At 39.6% G+C, this 25,627-nt stretch overlaps 2 protein-coding genes across 2 annotated transcripts in view; one reads left to right on the top strand and one right to left on the bottom strand.

Annotated features, from left to right (window-relative positions):
- The window catches only part of LOC134533853 (dedicator of cytokinesis protein 3), a 286,469-nt gene that overhangs the window by 145,623 nt on the left and 115,219 nt on the right, over nt 1-25,627 (bottom strand). The gene's annotated exons all lie outside the window — the stretch shown is intronic.
- Nucleotides 1-25,627, top strand: part of LOC134533852 (innexin inx3-like) — a 55,454-nt gene that overhangs the window by 21,944 nt on the left and 7,883 nt on the right. The window contains exons 2-6 of the mRNA XM_063371548.1: nt 15,783-15,966; nt 18,245-18,459; nt 20,409-20,627; nt 21,471-21,636; nt 24,261-24,490. Of these exons, the coding sequence (XP_063227618.1) occupies nt 15,804-15,966; nt 18,245-18,459; nt 20,409-20,627; nt 21,471-21,636; nt 24,261-24,490 (993 nt within the window). The 5' untranslated portion in view covers nt 15,783-15,803. The remainder of the gene's footprint in view (nt 1-15,782; nt 15,967-18,244; nt 18,460-20,408; nt 20,628-21,470; nt 21,637-24,260; nt 24,491-25,627) is intronic.

The raw sequence follows: 25,627 nt of genomic DNA, 5'->3' as shown, positions 1-25,627 counted from the left end.
AAACATTAATCCTTTTCACTCGCACTTTCGTCAATTCCTGAGATGTATCTAATTTATTTTTGTGTGAAATTAAAGTTAGAACGTGATGGTTACCCGGAAGTGATGGTGCAATGTCCCTTGAACGAGACGTTGTAAGGAGATGTTGGTAGTTTCGGTGCTCGACCACGAACACAGCAAATCTTCAGCATGTGCCGAGCGGAATGAGACGTCGGTCGCGTGGTGACGCGAGCGAGACACGAGGCTTCGTGTGTACAAGCGGATTATTACACTCGGCGTGAACGGGCGATAACGCAAGGTTCCTCGACAAAGTGGCAGGTCTCTTCCTGCTTCGCGTAGACTTATCGTTGTTTCGAGAAGGATTTAGCGCCTGATTAACCGCTCCCAGAATACGTCTGGTCAGCTCGTGTACGCCTACACTATAAAGTTCTGGAAGAGATCGTCTTCTTGTGTTCTTGAACGGAAACGCTACATGGCCTTCAGTACCGGGGTTAGAACATGTCAGATGGCATGCTGTGTAACGTACATTTAAGAAACTGTTTGTCCACGCCTAACGATTGTTAATAATTATAATACGGATTGCAGTCATTGCACAAGTCACTTCCATTAAAAAAAAATGGCAATTTAAAACTGTTTCCAAGAGTTGTTGGGCAGTTACCACCCGCACCTTTTTGATGTAACGTGCTGAGACATTCTGGGCTGAGCTTACATCGATACAACACGGGCTCCCTGGAATCACCAAGGAAATAAATACGCCCATTTCAACGCAACCTGGAAGTGTTTTGGAGAGGAGCTACATCGAGAGGCATCATAACACTAGGCGTTAACACAGGTCCACCACGTCTCTGGGACCCCTCTAGACAACCCAGAGAGCCCGAGGTCTGGCCCGAAGTGCATACAGACACTCTCCCAGCCGTCCAGGCTAGCTAGCACCGGAGCTGTGTCGCCGCTCGCCGCGTCGGTTCTTCTCGGGGCCAAGACGCCCTCCCAGCTCGCTCCAAAGTGCGAGGCCTACACCAGTATGCTCCTGGTCCGACAAGAGAGACCCTCACTTCAAGGGTCAGCCCGCACCACTACCACTAGCAGGCGTCAAGACTGTTGGTTTGGCTAGAACCAACCGTCAAGTGCCGTTACCAGACTCGCAGGAGGACCTCGGCATGCAACTTGTTTCCACGGTGCAGACACCACACCTCACCCAGTGTTCTGGGTGACAATAGGCCATCAGCCGGACATTCACGCCTTGGAGGTGTTACTCTATGGAGCGGGTGTCGGTCCTGAAGTTGAAGTCATTTGGTAAGCAATCATACATCAGAAAAAAACGGTAACTATGTATAAAGGTTATATGCAAGAACTTCAAGCTTGAAAGTAACTTCTGGGAAGAATCTTCAAAATTCCTTCATGTAGTAAGTATCGTTAAATTACGTAATACATCTGCAATAAATTATAAGTAAACTTCATTATAACAAAGTATTTTGCTCTATATTCGCCATATAGCAAAGGGAGCGAGGGTGTTGAAATTTTACCTCCAGTATTAACACGGCACTGCAAAGTTCTACGACCACCGCGAATTTTGTTGCTGTAGCAAAATTACATCATTGAAATATTGAAGGTAGTAACACGCCACAAAAATATGTATAAAATAAAGGTGGTGTTGACCCCAACTATTTCAGTGACTTAATGCAAGCATGACCACCCCTTGGTCTGTTTACAATCACAGTATCGGCGCGTAAATATGCGGAAAACTCAAAACGTGAAGACAGCAGGAAGGATGGTTAAACGATAGGGAAACGTTGGTTACGTGTCAGTGGTCTGCGAAAATTTGCAATGCTTAAAGATTTGTCGTTCTTCAATAGGCAATGCGTCGGTGACTGAATAAACTTCAACGACCTAAGTGGAATGGGCCGTCGTGAACAGCGGCCATTAGTTGCAGTGAGTTGGCACATCATGTCGCACCTCGCGGCATCTCCTTCGAGGTTGTCTGCCAGGGTTTTTTTTTCGCGTGTTATTCTCTCTTTTTAAAGTGTAACAAAATTGGTCGAGCTGTATTTAAATGTGAAAATGTCAAGTTTGTTTTCGCAAGAGTAGTGGTACCTTGGGAAACTGCAATGTGTTTCCGAGACTGAACGTTGTCTCTGTGTGTCGCGTCTTAAATTTATTTCATTGCAGATTTTGAATTTTTTTTTGTGCTAATGCGCATAAATATATTTGTCGTGATATCCAAACTTTGGGATCCAGTTATTAAATTTTTAACCATCCGTAGTGAAAATTTCAAAGCGTGGTAAATCCGGATGAGCTTCACACACACAGGACTTGTGCCTTTTTATTATGATTTTAAATACAGATTCGTAGTTATTAGCAATCATCGGGCATGGTCGAGAACCATTTACACAATGTGTAACGACGACGGCGAGGTAAAATGTGACTTCAAATACGTTGCAGCGTGCTTTATCCTGACCAATTCCCAACTCCTACGATCACTCGGGCGCCTGACCGTGGGTCAGTGAACATGCAGACGTGATTCCCCCGCGGAAGATTGTCGGCCGGAAGTCGCCGGGTCCGGAAACGCGGCTGTTCGAGCGCACGTCACGCCACGACCGGCGTCTCGGGCGAGTCATTTACCATGAAGCGCCCTTTTTCTCGCAGTTCACTTCCCTTCCGCGAGTAATGACGCTGACAGGCGGTGTTTTTGGTTGGACAAACCCTCGTTGACTGAACGAGAATTTTTTTTTTTCTCTCACTTGCAAAATAATTTATTTTAACAAACCTGTCGCTGTCCTTTCGGGCTCATCCACTCTTACGAAATCGACCGTTGAAAAAAAAAAAAAACTACACTGGTATTTTTGTATTGGCAACGTGTAATGTTTTACCCATAATGTAATTACAGCAGGTGTATAATTTAGTGTACAGTAATATGTAAATTAATTGTTGGTTGCATTTTGTATCGTTTCAATTTTTTTTTAATTAGACAATTAAGGCTTGGTCTCTCGCGCAATGTTAGTTTACAATTTCTCGTAATTATTATTTAAGGGCTAAAACTTAAATTTCAACACATCATTTCACTTGCACTTGTTTTCAACTATTTTCAACAGATATTTATTTAATAAAACGAAAAAAAAATTTGTTAAAACGGAGGCATCGCATGGTTGGGCAAAGAAACTAAATGCCGCCATGTAGGAATTGTTCAGAAATCGCACCAAGGTAACGACTGCTGAATGAAGATTTCTGGGATTGGCTCCTGGATGTGCCACGGCATAGAGGCATAGAGGCGAAGAGGCGAGCGAAGCGCTGGCTAGTGTCGCCCTTGACGCTTCATGAATGAGTAACTAAATTGGGGTTAAACGCCTCTTCGTCGCAGAGGTCGCGGTGAACGGACGAAGCAGCGAAACGGTGAGACAGAATATCCTGACGGGGGACATTTTTTCAGAATTCAACATCTTTCAGGAGGGGGGGGGGGGGATTGTTCATGACTTGTCAAAGGTAACGCAATATTTCTTTATTCCGTAATAAGTTTCTATCAAAGTGGGTAAAAGATCCACATCACGTGTCCAAGTTTACCCCTTCTTCCTGATGGCATTATCTTGTACACACTGATCCTGTGCTACGTGATGCTTGCTGTTTTAAATTAGGACTTCGAAATATCTTGGATATAACAAAAACTTGTGGTATAACAAAGCAGCATGATCGTAAGTTAAAATTCGAAACTAAACATTTCCCAGGTGTTGACGTATTTTGTTTCTATTGAGATATTTTTGTTTGGCCAGGATCTATTGACGTAATAAATTAAAACGGTAGGCATTAATTACGTAGCTACCACAGGCTAAATGTATACACGATCGAGGGATAAACTCGAATACGTGATACGTGTTAACCTTCGACGACCTTGAAAGTCGAGGCCACAAGAGAAGGAATAGGTAGTGTGCGTCGGCCTTTTTTTTTTTTTTTCCGTGTCGCATTCGTAGTTTTTAAGGGGGATGAGTCTCCGCCATCTTAGATTTTACCGTATTTTGCTAGTATTTAAATGTTGAGCTATTCATAATTGGTTATTGGCACGACGATGGCTAATTTATAGCTTCCGCAGTTTTCGTACAACATTATGTACTACCCTATCTGATGTTTACCAAGTCTGTACCGTAGCGTCGCCGTCGGGAGGAAATAACCTGTTACGCCACGCGGACAACTAACTGTCACAATGGTAATTACCACAGTTCAACAACTGCCCGAAGCTAGTTTCTGTGCTATGTCCAGCCATACGATAAGTGCAATGCGGAGGCTGTATTGAGAAGCTGTGGCAAAATGTTTGAACATCCCGTGTCCCGGCGAACAGAAGAGGCGGTTGCCTCGGGCTGGGCGCGAGAGCAGGGGGGGATGAGCGACTTGGCAACACCGCCGAGGTCAGCCTTGCATCAGCGACGCTTGGCCACTCCCCATCGCACCGCCTTGCATCTCGGTTACCTTCCTGCATGTGCGTGCACGAGCCGTCCACCGTGTTTGTGATGCTGTGTGGCGGAGAGGGCGTTATAGGGTGCGGTGTTCAAATATGGTTTGAGCGCGAAAACCTACAGAAAACAGTTTCGACTGGGCGGAAGTCTCGTCAGACTTATGGTTTTCTGTGAACTGAACAGAATCCAATGCTGTCACTTTTTACGAGGTTTTGTTGAGAACTGTGGCCTAACGTACATTTTTAATTTCAGGTTTCTTATTCCTCTGTAAACTGTCATGAATATAAAAAAAATAGCCATAATTGTGATTAGTAATCTACATTTCAGATACTTCTATTTATAATTTTGATTTGGGGGGGGGGGGGGGGGGGGGGGGTAATTCATCACCAGGTCTTCAAAAGTATTTTGTGACCAATTCACCTTTTTCTGTGAATCATTTAATGTTCGGTGACAATTACTTATACAGCGGACTTGTAAGCGTGGTTGTAGTACGAGGCTAGTTAACGAGTAATTACTGTCCTGACAAGGCCTCTTATCGCACGTTGTCGACCGAGTACTCGGGATATCCGCACGATTGTTGTCGGATGGGGCATGCGCAGTTCTTTTCTGGGGGCAACAAAGAGAGTACAATAACTGCAATGGCATTCGTTTGATCTTTCTTCAGGCAGCATCCAGGAATTAAATATAAAATTTAACAAAACAAAGCCCCAAATGTATTTGTTGGTTAGGAAATTTAATTATTTTTTATAAGAAATCAAAATCAGGTCATTTGACGAAGGTAGTCAGATATGTGCTGTCATTTATTTGGGCGCCGCTTAATATTCATAAATAATATATGCTTTATAATCTTATTTCTGATATATGATTCACAGAGGCACTGAGTTCCAGTTAGGAAATAACTTTACTAACGTAAATGGTCATAATAAAGCTTTAGAAATGTAAACCCATGACGCAAAAGTTTCGTTTACTTGGTATCCATTAGTATCAAAATACAAAAAAGAAAAAAAAACCATGATTTTTTTTAGTGTGAGTTGATTGCATTTATTTTAGATCGAATGACTGAATAAATGCGAGCTTTGATAAGTCTTATCTTGTACTCTTAACACACAATATTAATTAAATCATTTTGTGGAGTGCCTGGAGTTAAATGACTGGCTACTGCAAAACATTTTTAACATTTTGAGGACATTGGCGTTTAGTTCAGAATTTATTTTTGTCAAATACTAAAACTGTACTAATACTGTCCACACACTGTGTTGGCTTTGAAAATCTCAATGTGTGATCTCTTCCTTAATGAAAGGAAATAAGCAATATTACTCAATAAACAACTATGGCCTAAAATCTGTTAAAACTTAGATGGCGTTTGTGTCCCTGCCATTTCCTACGCGTTTACCGCATGGTAGCATGGTCATTACAACTTGGCAGGTGTATATATGTAGTCTCATCCTTAGTTTGCACTGTACATTTTAATGGACATTTACTCTTTCAATTATTGCACTATTTCTGTCATTAGCGCTGTCCTTGTTCCGGTGTGCTGTTGCCAGATACACACCATAGAACACAAGTTTTATACACAACTAGGTATATAACGTAAATTAATTATTTTGAATGTAACTAGTTATTTTCTAAAGAAAAAAAAATTAATGAGAATTTTCAAAATAAAAAAAAAATATTATTTCATAAAGAACATTATCTGATTTATTATTTACTTTAAAGGAGACATAACTGAAAGACGCCATGTTGTTTTCAACAGATGTTTTTAAAAAAAAAAAATGTTGGATCATAGTGCATAATTTAATGGAATGCCTTCTTTTTAATTGTGACAAAAGACTTCTACAAATAGTTTATCATGTGAGATAATTGTGTGTTTAGCATAAATAAATAAATAAATTATTGTTTCTTTCATAATAACGGTAATACTGTCAACAGACGCACTATTTTATAGTCTTAAAAAAAATCAACATAGAAAATTTTGGAACAATAAACCCTATCGTTTACGATGGTCTACGAAATGAGATTTGCTGATGGCAAGCCGGGTAGTATCTTTGAATATATATACAGTATATATATTCAAAGGTAGTATGGATGTGGCAAGAGACGCGCCATATTGGGACACGAGCAGCTAGGCTGGCGGGACCGACGAGGCGGGGGCCTAATCCGGCCGCGGACACGTATCTCCTGCAAACACAGTAAACTGCGCGTAGGCCGTCTCACCTCGCTCACAGCCCGGCTGTGCAACACCAGCGTGTCTCTCCCCGCTGGCCCGGAAACTACCAGGCTATTAACCTGGGTGTAGTCTTGTGTTGTGGCCTTGTTTCCAATTACGTCTCTCAAAAAGTGGTGCCAATGGTCTACGTGTCCTACCACTGAACTGTGAAGTGTTTGTAAACAATTGGTTGAATACTATTAATCATATTCATCAATAATTACAACAAATAATATTATACTTGCCTAAATAAATTATAGGCTATTAAGGAACTTCCGTCGCAATAACTCATCGCACAAAAAAAAAATTACGGTCGCTTATAAAGCGCGTAAATCGCAAGACGTTACCAACCTTGAAACAAAATTTTTAGAACAGCAGTAAATATATTTCTACCCAGGGCTGCTTATGTTAATTCATGTTTATCAACACAAAACATATTGTCAATTTGATTTTTTTTTTTGTTTCACGATGTGAAAGTTAAAGGAAAAATGAAAACGTTGTGCTTAATTATAATAGACTTCTATGCACAAAACATCTATGTCTTTTTAACAGTTTTAGGAACATTTTTCTTTCAATGTGGCCGTCGAAAACGGCACGCCAAAATGCCAGAAAGATAAACGGTATTTTGGTTGCGTGCGTAGTTTATAAATGGAATTGCTGAACATTTTGCACTTTGAGTTCTTGCCCTCTTGCTTAGTTTGTAGACTAGGCCTGAGTGTCACAAAATCACCAAAAGGGGATTTAGTCGGACGTCTGCCAACAGGAAGAACTTGCGCTTATAGCCTTGGTAGTATGTTGGCAGCAAAACATTTTTACGACATAACATTAGGTTTCAATAGAGCATCATTTATCAATTCCTCTTAAGGAAAAAGTGGCCAAACATGACTTATACTCTTGTTCTATAGCAGCCTATAATTGTGTAATTCGTTCAATGTGGCATTGATAGCTTTAATTACTGTAACACAACGATACGGGTTCCCGGTCATTAGGGATTCATCGCAGCTGTTAGGGGCCGCCTGGTCGGTCTGTAAGGGCGACACTGGCTCACGCATCGCACTCCTTTACGCTTCTACGCTCCAGGCATAGAACTGGCGTGCAGTCTTCTCGTCGGTAACGCTCCTGTAAGGGACTTGTAGCGGTGTCCCTGTGATATTATGGGGGGGATATTAAAGATACAGACTCTCTGCACGTCCCAATATGTACTTATACCGAAAAAAAAGTCCGTGAAATAATCTTTTTCACTGTCTAGAAAGTACACGTTATAGACGAAACCACTAAACAACACTTGTATAGACACATGCGATAACTCTTAAATGCTGTTCGTAATTTGGTCGGTTTTAATAAATCAGCACGCTGTTCGTTGGCACGCGAATTTGAAGCGCGGGGGAAATCTCTCTTGGACTACCCTGTCGCTTTCCTAGCGCCAGTTCACGTACACGACGCCAGGCAGCAGATGCAGTGGAAGTAGGCCAAACCTCCCGAGGGCTGCAAGAACGTACAAAGCCGAGAGTTGTTTGCGATGTGCAGGCAAGGACCGTTAGGATACGCGAGACGTTCTTCTCAAGAAACTCATTGGCTGTTTTAGGAGCAAGGACCATTTAGCCTAAAGGATCTCTGAAAAGTGCGTCTTAAAATACGTCGGCCATAATTTTTTTTTGTACCTTCCGAACGTTTGCGAAGTCTTTCGTGTATTATTAAAGAGTCGCTCGCGTCCTTTCATGCATATTTGTGACCTTCGAAGGATTGTAGCAATAGTCGCTTAGCCAGAAATTTGTTGTCTACACCATTTTATGTTTATCTATAAACAACATATGAACGCGCAAAAATGGAAAAGTACTGTGAAAATGTTGTAAACGTAAACAAATGACTGCCGTAAAAGTATTTCTTAGTTGATACACCGCAGGTTGTGTAAGCGTGGAAATAATTCGGATATCCTTTCACGACTAGTTTCACTGATTGAAGGGTATTTTTTTTTATTAAATCTGCGTCGATAAAGGACACAGCCTTACTACTCGGAAACAGCCATTGAATTTTACTGCGGGCGTAAAACCTATTCATTTCGCAACAGCCAAATTAAGATGAAGTTGATGAGCTGTTAAATTGGCCATCGAAGAGCCACCAACACTTAGTTTTAACTTTTTCACTCGCCCAACAGAAGTTCTGTAATTCTTGTACAAATTGCCACCAACTACCACTGTTATGGCACACATTATTGTGAAATGTTAGAAGTTGAATTTCTCAAGTGGGTGTGACTAACATTTAATCTACGAAACGTTTTGTAGCGTGGGTTCAGATTACAGAATAGTTTCCGGCTCTGGAAACCTGTTTTACGGTACATATTGCTAAGTTTTGCCGATTTTGCACAATCATTACTGATTTTTAGTCATCATTCTACGAAATTGTTATTTATTTGTTACGGAAACACAAACTTAATTAACAATATTAGTGATGGGTGTGCCGTCAGTTGGCAGTACCGTGCGGTGTTCGGATATCTATAGTGCGTTACATTTAATCCGAACACTTTTGAATTCTTATTTATGTAAAGAAGGCGTTGAAATAATTTTACACCCTCAACCAATTTGTCACTTGCAACTGGTACAAGACAGTTTGTGTAAATGAAAACTAATGCTTTTGTCGACAGGAATAGAAGTCGTTTCCGTAATGTGGAATTCAGCTGGGATGCGTTACACGGAGAGATCGCCAGAGCAATGACGTGTGTAGAAGTCTATATGTTCACGAAGTAAACAATGGAGGTTTACAATCGTAAAAGTTATGGCGACGAATAAACTTAAGTTGTCTCTGACTCTTTTCTTAATTCGTTATTCCACCTCTCCCTCCCCACCCAACGATCACCCCCACTCCTTAGCGTTGCATTTTTTGTTACGCTGAGTCATCGCCCCGACTTACCATACCGACTGAAAAACACGCATTTTGCGAGGATTTTTATTATTTTAAAGGTATTTTAAAATGTCTTTCTAATTTTCATGTTATTTACGATCATCTATACGTGCAAAAATCTACTCTCGGAATAAAAAAATTGGTTGTCTGTAAAGTCTGTTTACGGACGATAGTTTAACGTGACGTCATAACAAAACATTGATGAAATGATTGCATACTTTTATGAATAAAATTGAATCATTTTTATTGAATTATCTCTATTTTGTATGGATACACAGAAGGAGTGAAATGAAATCTACAATTTAATTGATAAATTTACTTTTATTTGCACTCATTAGTTCTAATATGTTTATTACTTTAACGAAGAGATTATTTTAACTATAACTTTTATACGTGTTTGTTATTTAACTTCTTCCAATCTGTGTTATTCTGTTAAGGATAGGACGATGATAGGAAAAGTAGGAATCGAATGGGAGTGTTTCAAGTTTAACGTGCCTCGGAAAAGTCAAATCGATGGTTGTTCCAATCGAGTGGAAGAGAGATAGATGCGGCGCAAGCGTACAATGAGCGTAACGGGCCACATCGTAATGGGACAATATGCGTAACGTGACACTTTTTCGTGCGTGCAGACGGCGTTCATCGATTTATTAGACGTTGTCACGTCAAAAAAGAAATTATAATTATTTGCAATTTAATAACTGTGAAGACGCACGAACGCGGCTGATAGGAGGTTTCCTGTGGGGAAGAGAGGCTCGGTGCTGATGGATGTGACGGCGCGTGTGCCTGAGAAGCGCCCCTGGACTGTGTCCCTGCTCTGGTTATCGCGGCGGTCGCCTGGACCAAGCTGATAGGAGGCACGCGACCGCGGCAGTGTTGCCACCCCGCCACGCTAATTTCGGGGACGTGCGGTAATGGCTTGAACGGTAATACGGTGATTTTGACATTAGCTGTACAGTGTTCAGTAAAACACCATATGCCATTTCGTTTTTTTTTCGAATGTAATACGTTAAAACTTAAGTTGTATTCGTTGCTGATCTAAACTTAAGTAATCTTAATTTTTAGAGGTTGTGTACCTTTTCAGAAATTATAGTATTTCTAGGATGGCAATGCGCAAGATAAATTAGAATCGTCCGTTTGGAGTTCGTTAAATTTATTTTTTAAAATAAAAATCATGAGTGACTTCATTGGTAATCACAAGTAACCATATGTTTTATATATTAAGATTTTAAACATTTCTGCCAATATTTGCATATTTGAATTGAATTGGATTATAGTTAGATAAAATTGAAACAATTCTTCTACTAAATTACTTCAACAAAAAAAAATACTTTGTCAACGCTTTTTGTTACATGTACATCATTATGTAACTTTAAACACGCGGACATGTATATTTTGAAACACAATGTGACAATATGGCGAACATAAGTTGTGAAACTTAATAATTAACTGTTATTTGACTTGAAAAGTGTAATTATCACCGGTTAGCAGCGGGTGAAACTAGGTGAATGACTCCATGGCACCAGGCGAATGACTGCCTCGTGGCTTTGAATATATATACTGTATAGAAGTCGCGAGTGGATAGGATTTACTGTACGTTTTTCAGGAGCGTATGATGAGCAGCTTGGGAACTTAACCGCTGCAGTGCGCTGCCGTAACGCCCTGTATCGTCTTAGGTTGTTATTTGCACGTTAGAGCGCAGCACTGTCGCCCGCTGTCATTCCCCCGCATCCCCCACCCCCCACCCAACATTCACTGTAGCTCAAGGTCGTTCAACGGGAGTCTGTGCGTCACAAAACTGTAGGGTTGAGAAGTGGGGTTGAGGGTGGGTGGAGGACAACGCATGTTTTTGGGAGGGTGGGGAAGGGGTGGTTGAAGAGTTCTACACTTGTCCGCTAGGGACCACCACAAGTCGATGCCCTAGAGATGGTGGCGATTGCGGCGGTGAATTAACCAACTACCTCAAACCGTATTAGAAATTTTAACCTGGGCTGGCGACTTCTATACAGTATATATATTCAAAGCTCAAGGGCAGGAGAGCAGGGTCGGTTTACGACACGGGGTAGTCCATGGTTCGGCGCATCTCGGGGGACGTAGTCCTCAACGAGTGCAGTGAGCTACCCAGAGGACAGATGAACATCGCTGCCTGCTGTCTAGAAGGGTGCACTAGCGGGGTGGGGGGCAGTCAACAAGTTTCTCCAGTTTCAGTACGCTTAATCAACAATTAAAAAACTTTTATTTAGTTTTTATAATTTTAATTTATTGACGTGACAGCCTAATAAATCGATGAACGCCGGCTGCACGCACGAAAAAGTGTCCCGTTACGCTCATTGTACGCTTGCGCCGCATCTATCTCTCTTCCACTCGATTGGAACAACCGTAGATTTGACTTTTTCGAGGCACATTGAACTTGAAACACTCCCATTCGTTTCCTACTTTTCCAATCATCGTCCTATCCTTAACAGAATATCACAGATTGGAAGAATTTAAATAACAAACATGTATAAAAGTTATAGTTAAAATAATCTCTTCGTTAAAGTAATAAAAATATTTGAATTAATAAGTGCAAATAAAAGTAAATTTATCAATTAAATTGTAGATTTCATTTCACTCCTTCTTTGTATCCATACAAAATAGTGATAATTCAATAAAAATGATTCAATTTTATTCATAAAAGTATGCAATCATGTCATCAATGATTTGTTATGACGTTGTCACGTTAAACTATCGTCCGTAAACCGACTTTACAACCAATTTTTTTTAACCTCGTAAAGCTTTAAAGTTATTCATTTTAAATATGAAAAATGAAAATCGCCTGAGTCTCGACACTCAATAGGAGCCGGCCGCCCTACCAGACGGATGCCTATCGTTCCGGCCAGCCTGAATAATCCCTGACAACCATCAGCAACGTCCGCCACGTTTTACACGTGCGATAAATACGTGGTTCGACCCCGCCGGGAATCGAAACCCCCAGGAGGTCGCCTTGGTGGGAGGCGAGTGTGGTAACCAATCGACCACCGCGCCTCTGCACTACATTTTAAATATGATAAACTAATTAATTATTTATGTTCATTATATATCCATCGTCTTTATTAGTGGCGAAGTTAAGGCGATTAAATCGAAACCAGAATTTTGTACTCCACAGTTGGGTACGTCACATGTAAGTACGCGCCCTTGAGTACAATGCAGCCCCTTAAAACTTGTCGAATTCCGATAAAAACTACCAAGTTCGGGGGCTTTTAAAACGAACACATGCTTATGTAAACGCCTGAAGCTGGTATGCTGAACTGTACTCGGGGCGTTGTTTAGAGGTGAGACGTACAATTTCTATTTTGAAGTAAAATGCGGTAATGACGGTACGTGTTTGGTTTCGAAGCTAACTTATCCTCGGTTGGGTTGTGCGAGTTGACAGAGAAGCCTAAGATGTCCAAGTTCTGTCCCTGCCCGAACACGCCCGAATATTCACCTTCGGCCAACTTCGGGATTTGTTTAATTTTTGCGCAGGAAAAATGAATTCAAATATTAAAAGTGGTCGGTTAGGTTAGCTACATTAAAACACTTTAAAACACTATGGACGGTTAGTTAGGTTAGTATAGCTACATTAAAATAAACAGAGAAATATAAATATATATATAAATAAACCCGAGGTTGGCCGAAGGTGAATATTCGGGCGTGTTCGGGCAGGGACAGAACTCGATGTACATCTTAGGCTTCCCGAGTTGACAGAGCGACGCGACGGTGGCTCCGCTGCGGTCACCTGCCGCACAAACAGGAATAGGCGCGCCGCCTCCTCAGCCTGGCGTGTGAAGAAATGTCAACAGAGGGATATTAGTTTTTTTTTTTCCCCGCTGCTTGACAGTGTAGTTGGGACTCTGGCAAGTCTTTAAGATTCACAGAGCCCCACGTCAGTCTACATACCGAGGTAGACGAATAAACTATCATGGCAATGAATGGTTTACCGATTAGAGATTATTGGGCTGTGAAATCGCAACCTGTTAAAATGTAACAGGGATGCGAACAAAGTGACAGTTAAAACATGTCAAGACACGTCGAAAATAAGTTACTGTGAAACAGCACGATGAAATATCGCTTCTTTCCCCATACAACTAACATCTTTGTTGTGCAATAGCAAGTATCGGTATGTCGTTAACGGTAACTCATTACCGACTTTACAACATCGTGCGAGAACTTAAAGCTATTTGTCGCCTAGGTTTTTTTTTTCATTTCAAAGTTCGGCACATCAGTAATAACATAATCTAAATATTGATAATTTGAGCAGTTATTGTAAGCATGTAAATTATTTGACAGAAACACTACCAAACTTTTTAATAAAAAAACTACATAATTGCACATTAAAGGCTCTTAAAATCGATCTATTTAGTTCCTTACAACAGCAAAGCTCATTATAATATATTTTTTAATTCAGCAATTTAAAATTTTATGATGCAGACTAAACAAAAAAATAGTTATTACGTAATTCACTTTCATTCTTCATCGTTACCGATCGCAACATTATTAAAATAACACGTGTATTTCATAAGTGGAATTCGGTGGCCATGAAAATTTGCAATTCGCAGTTTCGCCCCCATTATTTTGCCAGAATCGCAATAGCGCGACGGCGCGATGCGAAAATTGCGATGCGACAGAAAAAATATCGCGTCATTACAAATATGTTTGTTGCTGTTATATACGCACCAAATATACGCCAGCCATCAATGTTTATACATTTTTTTAGTATTTGTTTGATTCAAATTCAATATTCAATTGTAAAAATTTCTGAGATTTCACAGATAAATTTAGTAAACAAAACCTCAAAAGTAATATATATATATATATATATATATATATATATTATGGAATTAGCAACGCAACAGTTAACCATCTTGCGAAAACAAAAATTGTGACGTGTTTCAGTAACGCCGCGCCCGTAGTTTTTGTCCTGCAGATGTCACGGATGTTCCGAACGTGAATGGCTGTATAAATGTTCTCGTGGTCGCCGCCGCGCTGTTGCCGGACGAGTGTGGACCGCGCGCGGCGGCCGGGTCCGCGGGGTAGACGTGGCAACAGCGCCCGCGGCTGGACCTGGCGGTGGTCTGCCCTGCCTCCCGCCGCGTCGGGCTACCTGAGGCCGCTTGCGTGCCTGGCCTGCCCGCCTGCCTGCGTCTTCCCGCCGCCCTAGCCGCATTCCTGCCGGGCCAGTCATCGCCGTTACGCCTATCCGCGCCGCGCCGGGATGTCAACTGCGCGCTTCACGAATGCCAACTTCAAAAAATTAGTTTTCAATATGAGGAAAGCATTTAAACATAACTTGAAAAATATATATATTTACGAAAATTCCTGTTTTAGAATCATTGGCAACATTGAAGGATTATTTCGCTAACTTATGTTTAAACTAGAGGATTGATCTGAGCCTCCCGATATTACTTCATAGCTAGTGTTGGAAATCTCATTGTTGAGGTGAGAGGAAGTACTTTGCCCGCTGTTTTGCTTTCATATTCTTTCCACTTGGTGGTTTACGTCACTGACCAGGGCCGATTCTTTCGTCAATATCCCTGGACAGTTGTTTGTTGTTACCGTCTGTGATGACCTTCAAGCCTAAAAAGGACACAGCAGTGTGCTGTTTAATCTAGTTTTTGTTGATGTGTTCTACTAGCCTCGCGTGCACGCAGGAAATGCGGGAACGGCATGGGCGTTGCTCTGTTGTTTTCTTTTTGAGCTCGTGGTGTGTACTGGGCTGTGTACCCCGTGGTGAAGCTACAGTCCGCCCACAGACCCAGGTCTTCCGACTCACCGCGACTCTGCGGGCAGTCCTCGTCAGCTGTCGTCGCACTTCCTCGGAACACGGCCTGCGTGAAGCAACTTGTCGCGGATTTTGATTGGTCTCTCGCAACTGTAACTTGCGAAGCATCACATGGTGGTGTTCATCAAACACTGTAGACCGGAAAAAAATTGGAACTAGAGTATGTAGACAGTTGGCACTCAGACAACTCAACTAACTTTATGGCATGTCCCTTATAGTTGTCAACGCAGGTGCGAACATTGAATGATGTAGCGAGAAGATTGCATTGCAAGGTTACGTCGTATGCATGTAAGATTGTATTAACGCATGATAGATGTATAGTTACGGCATATAATTGCAGCTTAAAATTACACGTGTTTTCATTATTCAATGGTTCTTGAATAAGAGGGTTTTGTGAAGTAATTTTTCGGGCGAAAGTTGATGGAGCGAGGACTGTTGGTTCCAGGAGACATAGCCTCATCCAAGCATGGCTGTGTTCGGGCTGGTGTCGGCGGTTGCTGGCTTCGTGAAGGTGCGCTTCCTGGTCGACAAGGCGGTGATCGACAACATGGCCTTCAGGTTCCACTACAGAGTCACGTCGGCCATATTCTTCCTGTGCTGCATTCTTTGCACCGCCAACAGCTTGATAGGTGAGTTCAGCAACGAAACTTAACTGCTCGCATCGACTGCAGAAAGCACAGTTAAAACTGGATTAACAGACGAGTGAAGCAATTTTATAAAATGCGTTAGGTAATATCAGTGTTAATTTCTCGACATGTTGTGAAATGGGATGTTAAGAAAATATTAATTGGTTTCAAACGTTTTAAACACGGAAAAGATTTGATTTAATGCAGTTTTTTTGGACATACACAATTGCAGTTTTGCACTGTTTGTCATAGAAAAATTTCGAAAAACAAAAATAGAAATATGAAGATAAAAAATTCACACAAAACAAGACTGAACTCCCGATTGCATAAATCATTTTTAAAAAAACCTGGAAAATTTATATCTTCCCCTTCCCAAAACAAATAATAAATAATCCACACCTACAAATAGAAATAATTTGAAAAAGAATAGCTAGTAACGGTTCTCTCGCTCTCTTGCTCTAGCTCTCTCTCCCCCCTCTCTCCCCTCACCCTATAGTATTCTGCGTACGCTCTTGTTCGTCCTAGTCATAAACTTCCCAGGTACGATTTCATAAGTATCTATTCTTGTATTTGAATGTAAGTTAATGTACACTGTTATTGTAAAAGTAGCCACTTTATCAATAGTCAGCTAGAATTTCCATGTCTGAACGTGCAATAGGTGTAAAATTCATACTGATGACTTAACACATGTTTTCCGAGATTTTCAGTAGGATAATATATGGTAACATTTATTTTGTAAGATTGTTAGTTTTTACGTGATTAACGAAGTGATAAAACTTAAGGCGCAAATCAATGTGTTATTAAATCCAATCCAAATCTAATAAATGTGCTACTGTCATTTTCCTCTTACGAATACACTAAATTAATTTTATATGGCGGAAAGATAAACAATATTGGGTAAGTTGATTGCAAGCAGGGCTCAAATGATCATCCAAGTAGAAACCAACCACATTGCCAACAGTGCACAATACTGTTATAAAATTTAAATCCCATTGTTATAAAAATGGAGTAGCAACTGTTAAAGGTTCAACCAATTATCACATTTTCTAGGATTTTGAGAATTCGTACCGCATCAGCTTGGTTTCATCTTCAAAGGCAATAAATATATTGTGGTTAGTAAGATATGAAATTGCTATGAATTATTTATTGTATGTTGATTTCCGAAAAAAAGCTTAAATTTTGATGTATTCTTGGAAAATTGGTTTACACGAAGGATTCGCTGGGGACTTTTAGACAAAAGGACAATGCAAAAAGCCATGGTTTGATGTCCATGAAGTTTGATTCGAGCTTACTCCTACCAAGCACGAAATTGTGCGAGGGTATCTTTATATGTAGGTTTATGTCTGGTGATTGACGTTGGTCAATAAACCAAGATGGCGATTGCACACACAAGCAGATGTAAAACAATATGGTGGAATCCAAGGTGGCTGCCGTGAGTTTCATTGGTTGAGAGTAATATAGGTATGCCTTGGTGTTAAAGCTACTATGTTAAATTTTTTACAAGTACGTTGCCCTGTAATCGAACCGATGATTCCGAAATGTATTATGTAAGTGCTGTTTTCATTTAAGTGTTTGAATAATTTTATTTCCGAATGTGTTATATATTTTTAGGAATTTTTATTATAATGTGTTTAAAACATTAATTTCATAAAAAATTCGTTGTCTGTAAAGTCGGTTTACGGACGATAGTTTAACGCGACAACGTCATAACAAAACATTGATGAAATGATTGCATACTTTTATGAATAAAATTGAATCATTTTTATTGAATTATCACTATTTTGTATGGATACAAAGGAGGAGTGAAATGAAATCTACAATTTAATTGATAAATTTACTTTTATTTGCACTCATTAATTCAAATATGTTTATTATTTTAACGAAGCTATTATTTTAACTATATAACTTTTATACATGTTTGCTATTTAACTTCTTCCAATCTGTGTTATTCTGTTAAGGATAGGACGACGATAGGAAAAGTAGGAAACGAATCAAGTTTAATGTGCCTCGAAAAAGTCAAATCGATGGTTGTTCCAATCGAGTGGAAGAGAGATAGATGCGGCGCAAGCGTAACGGGACAAAGCGTAACGGGACAATGAGTCGTCCTTTTTCGTGCGTGCAGCCGGCGTTCATCGATTTATTAGACGTTGTCACGTCAAAAAATTGTCTTAAAACAATCAGCTTCAGTATTTGAGACCATATATTTGTGTGTATATTCCAAGGCCACCGCCGTCCTCTCTGTGCGAGAGAGCGTCTCCTGATGACTGTTGTACTGTCGCAGGCGACCCCATAAACTGCATAAACGACGGCGCCATCCCCGCGCACGTGATCAACACGTTCTGCTGGATCACGTCTACGTTCACGCTGCCGCACCAGCAGGGCAAGCCGGTGGGCACGCACGTGGTGCACCCGGGCGTGGGCGCCTACGTCGAGCACGAGCACGAGACGCGCTACCACGCCTACTACCAGTGGGTGCCCTTCATGCTGTTCTTCCAGGTGTGTGGCGTCCTGGCTGGCTTACCGCCGTCCTGCTATCATTGCAATTTCCAGGGCCGGTGCAAGGTAAATTAGCGCCCTAGGCGAAAAACCTTAATGCCCCCCCCCCCCCACCCCTCCCCTGCCGGTCACCCCAAAAAAGAATTCCCCTTGCCTCAAAATACATCACGTAAGCGTAAGATTTTGTCAACAATCAAAAATCATTTTTTACTTATTACTATTACAAATCATAAACAGGTCACCGTGGACTTAAAATAATTACTTATATCAATATAAACATTCCAATACTGTTACAAAAATCTATTTTCATCTAGTTTCAATGATCGTCAAACATATTGTATGAGCTGTTATGTGTCGTGCTGCGCCGCCCCCCCAGCTACTTGGCGCCCTAGGCGGCTGCCTAGTTTGCCTATATGGATGTGCCGGCCCTGGCAATTTCCTACATCTTACACCAGTTCTTGGCATGTCAAGAGCGTAAATCAATATTTCCCAGACCTTCTGCATCTTTTTTGCCAACACACATTTGCAGCTCCGCAAGGAAATAACCGATTATTTACGTGGGCGATAACTACTGTCGTGATAACCACACCCATTTCAGCCAAACCTAAGTCTATGCATGTCAAGGCAAAAAAAATAAATAAATAAAATACTAAAGCTTTATTGCAAGCTGAATCAAAATACTCGAAATTGCAAGATGTCGAGACCTTATATTCCTTAAATCAAGACTTTTTTTTTTAATCTATTGCTTTTTGGCCAAGTCACTAAGATTTGCTGTTCTTGGTCGAAATTTCCTTCGGGCTGAAATTTTTCTTTTCAATGTTGGTTACTTATTACTACTATTTAAGTGAAATTCCTGTAAATCTATAACTATCTCGCATTGTGTGCGTTAATAACAAATGTCACCAGATATTTGCCAAGTGTAATAGTGGTAAAATCATCATGATTTTGTGTGACATTTTACTTACAGTAAAATAATAACTTTGATTAAATTTTCGTAACGATACAGCAAATACAAAAGTGTTAAAATATAATACAGAAAAAGCCCTTAAACTAACGTAAAATGAAAAAAAAAAATTAACAAACAATGGGTGTGAGACACAGTTAAATTTCCAAATGGGTTAAATTTAAATGTAATAAGTGTGCAATTTGTTCAGCATTGAACTATTAATATATATGTTGGGGGGTTACGAACTATTAATTTTGCTGTGGGGGTGGGGGTATAATAGAATAAAATCAATGTTGGACATTTGCTACATTTTGCATAATTTTATGCACTACTAAAAATAACATAAAAGGTATAAAAAAATCACTTATTTTCATCTCTGCAACTCAGTAGGCACTCTGTCCAACCACGTGGTCACAACACATTTTCAAATTTTTGTTTCTCTTGCCTGCAGTGCAAGGGCTGTAATATTTTCCATGGAAAATTTCATCTTGATTTGGCTTGTTGAAAGAATTTTTTTACTATTTTAGGGCACACCATAATCACAGATGTTTCTCATATCAAATTCTGTAGTCATAATTATATGCTAGTCATCATTATATTCAAACAGTATGATAACATTGCATATTTTCTCCCCACATGTCTCGCAGGATTTTTCTACCAGGAAACCTTGTGGTAAGTTTTAACTGTAGTAAAACGAGACTTTTGAGATTTCTCATAGGTTTCTTTGCAGCTGGACACAGTTTAATATTCTTAAATGTTTTATTGTAGTTTTTCTTGAACAACGTTTATGTATGCTAAACAGTCTCGCTCTAGTATGTGTACCTTCTGAACCATTTGTTTTAAGTCTTGCGATTATTATTTCTTTTTACTGTCCAGTAGTTGATTATTACAGCCTTTTCATTTTTCCTTTTTTTACCAAAAGATCTACTAACCTCACAGTATTAAATGACGTGGTAGTAGGTGCAAAGATGGCTGCCAGTAATGTGCGTGCTGATGTTGGCAGGGAGTGCTGTTCTACGTGCCGCACTGGATCTGGAAGAACTGGGAGGAAGGCAAGATCCGGATGATCAGTGACGGGATCCGCGGGGCCATGATCGGCCCCAAGGAAGACCGCAAAGAGAAGCAGAAGCGCCTGGTGCAGTACATCTTCGACACCATGCATCTCCACAACATGTACGCGGCGGGCTACTTCTTCTGCGAGGCGCTCAACTTCGTCAACGTGGTGTGTTCACGAGTCTGCTGATGGCTTGTTACAAAAAAGTGATCACAACGTCCTCGCTCGCCTGTATTGCAAACAGCCACTGTGATTTTGGCTGAGGTTATTTTGTAATCTCAAATTTTTGATGCTGATTCCATTCTTTCAAGTTTTAGAATAACAATCTTTCAGTCAAAGAAATGTAAGTTACTGTGCTTGCAATAATAAATAAATTCTTATATTCATCTATCTGACCATTTTGCTGACCTAGGTTTATTAATTATTACACACCGCAGCAAAATTTGGTCATTCATACATCGTTATAATTTTTTTAACTTCAAACTTGCCTGTGAATACATTCTTTTGTCTTAATGATACTGTATAAGCATTTTAACACTATTTTTAATATCCAGAATTAATAACTAGGGGATACCATTTACCGCCTGTCATGCAGTTTTAATATTACTTAGTTCAAGCCTTTTCCAGACCTACAAATATTCGAGTTGGTCAGTGAAAATTTGAATTATCTTGACACACTTCTTAGTATGGATTGGAAAGATTCAAAGTAATTTGAATGTTGTTTAAATTTTAAAAGTGGGAACACTTTAAATAAAAATCATATATTGTATGGTTTTGGTGTAGTAAATTTTCTAAACTTGAGTTCTAATGCAAAATGATTTTTATTTTTAATTGTTTTGATAGTTGATTATTATAATGTAAAGAGCATCATCATTGGAGTGTGTGCTGAATTATTCACTAGTTTCCAGATTCTGTAATTACTTAATTTATTCAAACTAATTAGGAATTGATTGACTATTAAAAAAAAGGACATTTGTCGCATATGTTAATGCATAACTTCTGCTCTTGCAGATCGGCAACATATACTTCATTGACCTGTTCCTGGGCGGAGCGTTCTTGAGGTACGGGGTTGAGGTGGTGCAGTTCTCCAACATGAACCAGGAGAATCGGACGGACCCCATGGTCGCCATCTTCCCGCGCCTCACAAAGTGCACCTTTCACAAGTTCGGAGCCTCAGGTAAGGATGTTCGCCTACTCCTTGCTTGGCTGCAGGGTTTTCAGCGTATCCTCCCACCATTCGAAAAAGGATTTGGTAGCTTTCGAGCATGGCCTAGTGAACTGATGGGAAATGTTTATTCGCAGTTGTGTGTGTGTTTGTGCAGGTTTACAAGACAAGTGTCACTCAGAAGGTTTTATCTGTTGCATATAACTCGGTTTACATGTAAATTTGCCAAGGTATTTATGCAGGTTCACGAATTTCAAAGTGGGGGAAATGTAAGTACAGGGTACGTAGAAACACATTCATGTGGCGGAAGGAAAATGTGGACACTCATGTACCTGATAAATCTTCACAAATTGTGAAATATTTATGATTAACTGTATCTTCAAAGCGCAAATAGATTGGCCTATAAAATTAAATATTTTAAAAAAAAATTTGCAACCTATAACAAAACTAAGAATATTCTGGGTTGAGGTTTTCAATGTTATCAACCTCTGCATATGTAATTCAGAATCTGTGGCAAAGGGTGGTGTTCGAAGTAAGGGAACCAACATATTAAGTATCAAGTTTTTTCAAAATTGGTAAATGGCTCTGCAAGGTTAAAGACCATAATTTTATAGTCTTTTTGAACCATTATCAGTTTTTATTCTTATGCCAAATGAAAATAAATGTGAATATATGAAAGTGTAAATTTTACAATAAAGTAGAAGTATATTTAATGAATACATGTGTGTATGTGTGTGTACAATCACATACTGCATACACACAAATAATGTTAAAATTACACAATACAATAGGAAATACATATTGTAAAAACCAACTAATCTCATTATAAATGTAAGTATCCTCATTTAGTGCATATTAAACATGGCATACAAAAAAATTATTATTCCCAACGTGCAAGGCATTCATGAAAGCAGTAAACATAAGTCATGTATGGAGATTGACTTACATTTAAAACTGAAGAATTTTAAGTGTCTTGCTACCATAAGATTTAGAGATTATCTTTTCAAACACAGTCACAGCTACACTGGCTGAAAATCTTCCTATGTCTACAGACGTCTACTCCTTCCCCTTCTGCATGTTTCCTCCCCGAATTCCCCCTCCACTGCTTGGATGAATGGAAAAATCAAAGTCAGCACTTAGTTCCCTTGCGGTGTATAACCCGTGTGGCCTAGACCTGCAGAGGGATGAGTTAACATTTTTACTACTTTGCAACGATCCAGTTTGCATATTGTGGATCATAAGACATTTGCTGTAATAACAGTAAGTTGTTAAGTCATTTTTACAGCCCTACATTCTTTTACTACAGATTAATTCGTTTAAAGCAGAGTGCTGGCCTGGTTCCCCAGTCCAGCCTCATAGTTTGCTTCTTTCATTGAAACTCGAGACTTCGGCTACCTTCGTGTGTTCTTATTGTATTTGAATCCACAAGATGATTGATTGCGGTATTTAAGAGCAGATCAAAAGAATAAATGTTGTCTCAATAATTTAGTGTATGTGTGTTTGAAAATTAGTAGTTTGATTGAAAATATTCAATAACAGATTAAGAATCTTACTAAAAATGCATTTTATCCATCTTGGAAGCAGGGAACCGACGGTTCCGTTAGTTCCATGGAATATTTGCCTCTGTTCAGAATATGTTCACAATTGTTATTGAATTTTACTGTGCCAGGCAACCTCAGCTCAAAATACAGTGTAATTTAGTGTTCATTGTGTGGACACCTTCAGAAAATGGGGTCTTGCACAGTAATTGAAAAACTTGAAAGTTCTGTCAGCACATCATAATTCTGTTTGCAGGTTGTAAAATTTGGCAATTGCTTAGTGAAACAATAACTTATTCTTCTTAGGCACAAATTAGGAAAACTTTAGATTGAGTATACCAATGCTTGGCTTGTGTTGGTAATAACACAATTTAGTTTAGTTAATTATTGTCAAATACTCTCATTTGAAGTATACACACTAGCAAAGATTTTGACTAGCTGTTCATGCTGCATAGAGATTTGTGCTCATATATTGTGAATTAAAGTTTAAAGTACAATTTTGTTTTTAGCTAGTTTTCTTCAAAAACTTATAATTTTTTTAATGATCTCTTTGTTTGAATGTAGATGGATATTCATGATATTGGCCCTTAAGTGTGCTCTATAATCCCATATTGACACACAATGGTCATCTTTATACAATTACTTGAATCCTTTTGTTATGTATGAAAACGTTTTTGCATAAATAATTTTTTTTAATACAAATATTATATTAGTGTTTATTTTTTATATAAAAAAGAATTGACACCCAACATTTCGAAGCAAGATTATTTAAGAGTTCAATGTTTTTAATTAAAAAAAAAAAACTTCAGTATTCCAATATCTTTGACGGATGGAAAAAAATTATTATTGAATTGTCATTTTGTCATTTTATTGGCATGCCCTAGCTGTATAACCTTTCGAATGACTGTTCATGGTAGTCGCTGAGAGATGCAGCTGAACACAATGGCTAGGCTTAAAGTTTGCAAGTGGATGGGCTTTTGCTTTTTTTTTTCTCAGAAAATTTTATTTCTACCTTTCCACACTAGATACTGAACACCTGCAGTTAAACTTGTCCGACAGCGAATGGATACCGGGTGATGACTGAATGTTTCTCGACAGGAACTATCCAGAAGCATGACTCTCTGTGCGTGCTGGCCCTCAACATCCTGAACGAGAAGATCTACATCTTCCTGTGGTTCTGGCTGATCTTCCTGGCCGTGATCACTGGCGTCGCACTGCTCTACAGCATAATCATTGTGGTGCTGCCGTCCATCAGGGAGACCATACTCAAGAGACGCTTCCGCTTCGGCCCGCCATCCGGGGTCTCTGGCCTCGTCGAGAAAACCCAGGCAAGTGCCACTGGCTGTCGTAGTTTACCGTGCTACTAAAACTAAATTATTCATCTAATTTGAATAATTTTGGATTGAATATTTTCAGATACATTAATTTTTGGAAAATTTAAAATCTTCCCAGATCTTTGAACAGTGCAAAGTTTAGTGTGTTGTAACCTTGGGTACATGTATTCTGCACAGCTGTTTGGTGAAGTAATTTAAAATATTGTCATTTGACTTAAGGGAGCGTTCAAGTATTACGTAACAAATTTGGGGGGGGGGGGGGGGTCCTTGTAAAACGTTACGATGCGTTACAGGGGAGGGAGGGGGGTTTGACCTACGCGTTACGTCACTTTTTTTTTTTAACCCCCTTCAGAACGGTCGCGTAGACAGATTCTTTCACACATTTTTTAAAACTTTTTTTCTCAAAATTTCAAATGTAATGATAACTTAATTTTTTTTTACCTTCACAAAATTGCTTCTGCTTGCTTTACAGGATTAGTGAATAATGTTTTTTTAACTCCAAACGTAAAGCATATATACATATATATCAACAGCTGTGATAGTTTTTCTCGTCACTCCAGTAAAGTAGTTAAAACAAAAAATACCGCTATTCGGATGGCTTCGTTATACTTCGGTTGTCAACGTAGACTCCAATCGCCATATTAGAAATTATATAGGTATTGATATTCAAATTGCACTGTTTTCTATGTGTGACATTTTCTCTCATCACAACAGTAATGTTGTGGTACGAAAGACGATTGGTCTGAAAGGTTAATAAAAAAACTAGTGAATTAAAATCTCCCAAATTGGCAACCCTTTTCGTTTATTTTTTACGGGGGATTCCCGATTGAATTGTTCGTATTTTGTTCTCCCAAGATGGCAACCCTTTTAGTTTATGTGCTCCAAGCACTCGACCGACTGTATGAAAATTGACAACGACGATGTTTCGGGGGAATATAAAAACCCTGAAGATAGCTTGCAGGATCCAGCAGAACCTAATATGGTGTGGTATAGCGCTCACGTCCGTGAATCGCAATATTTCTTGCAAGTTATTAAATGTGCGGATGAATCCTGCTGTTCCCGCTTGAGGAGTGCATTAAAATCTGTTTTTCCAGAAACTTTCCTGCCACCACCCTGCCCAATCCTTCAAAC

Source organism: Bacillus rossius, chromosome 7 (assembly GCF_032445375.1).
Source record: "Bacillus rossius redtenbacheri isolate Brsri chromosome 7, Brsri_v3, whole genome shotgun sequence".
Taxonomy (NCBI): Eukaryota; Metazoa; Arthropoda; class Insecta; order Phasmatodea; family Bacillidae; genus Bacillus; species Bacillus rossius.
This window is presented reverse-complemented; position numbering and strand designations above follow the sequence as displayed.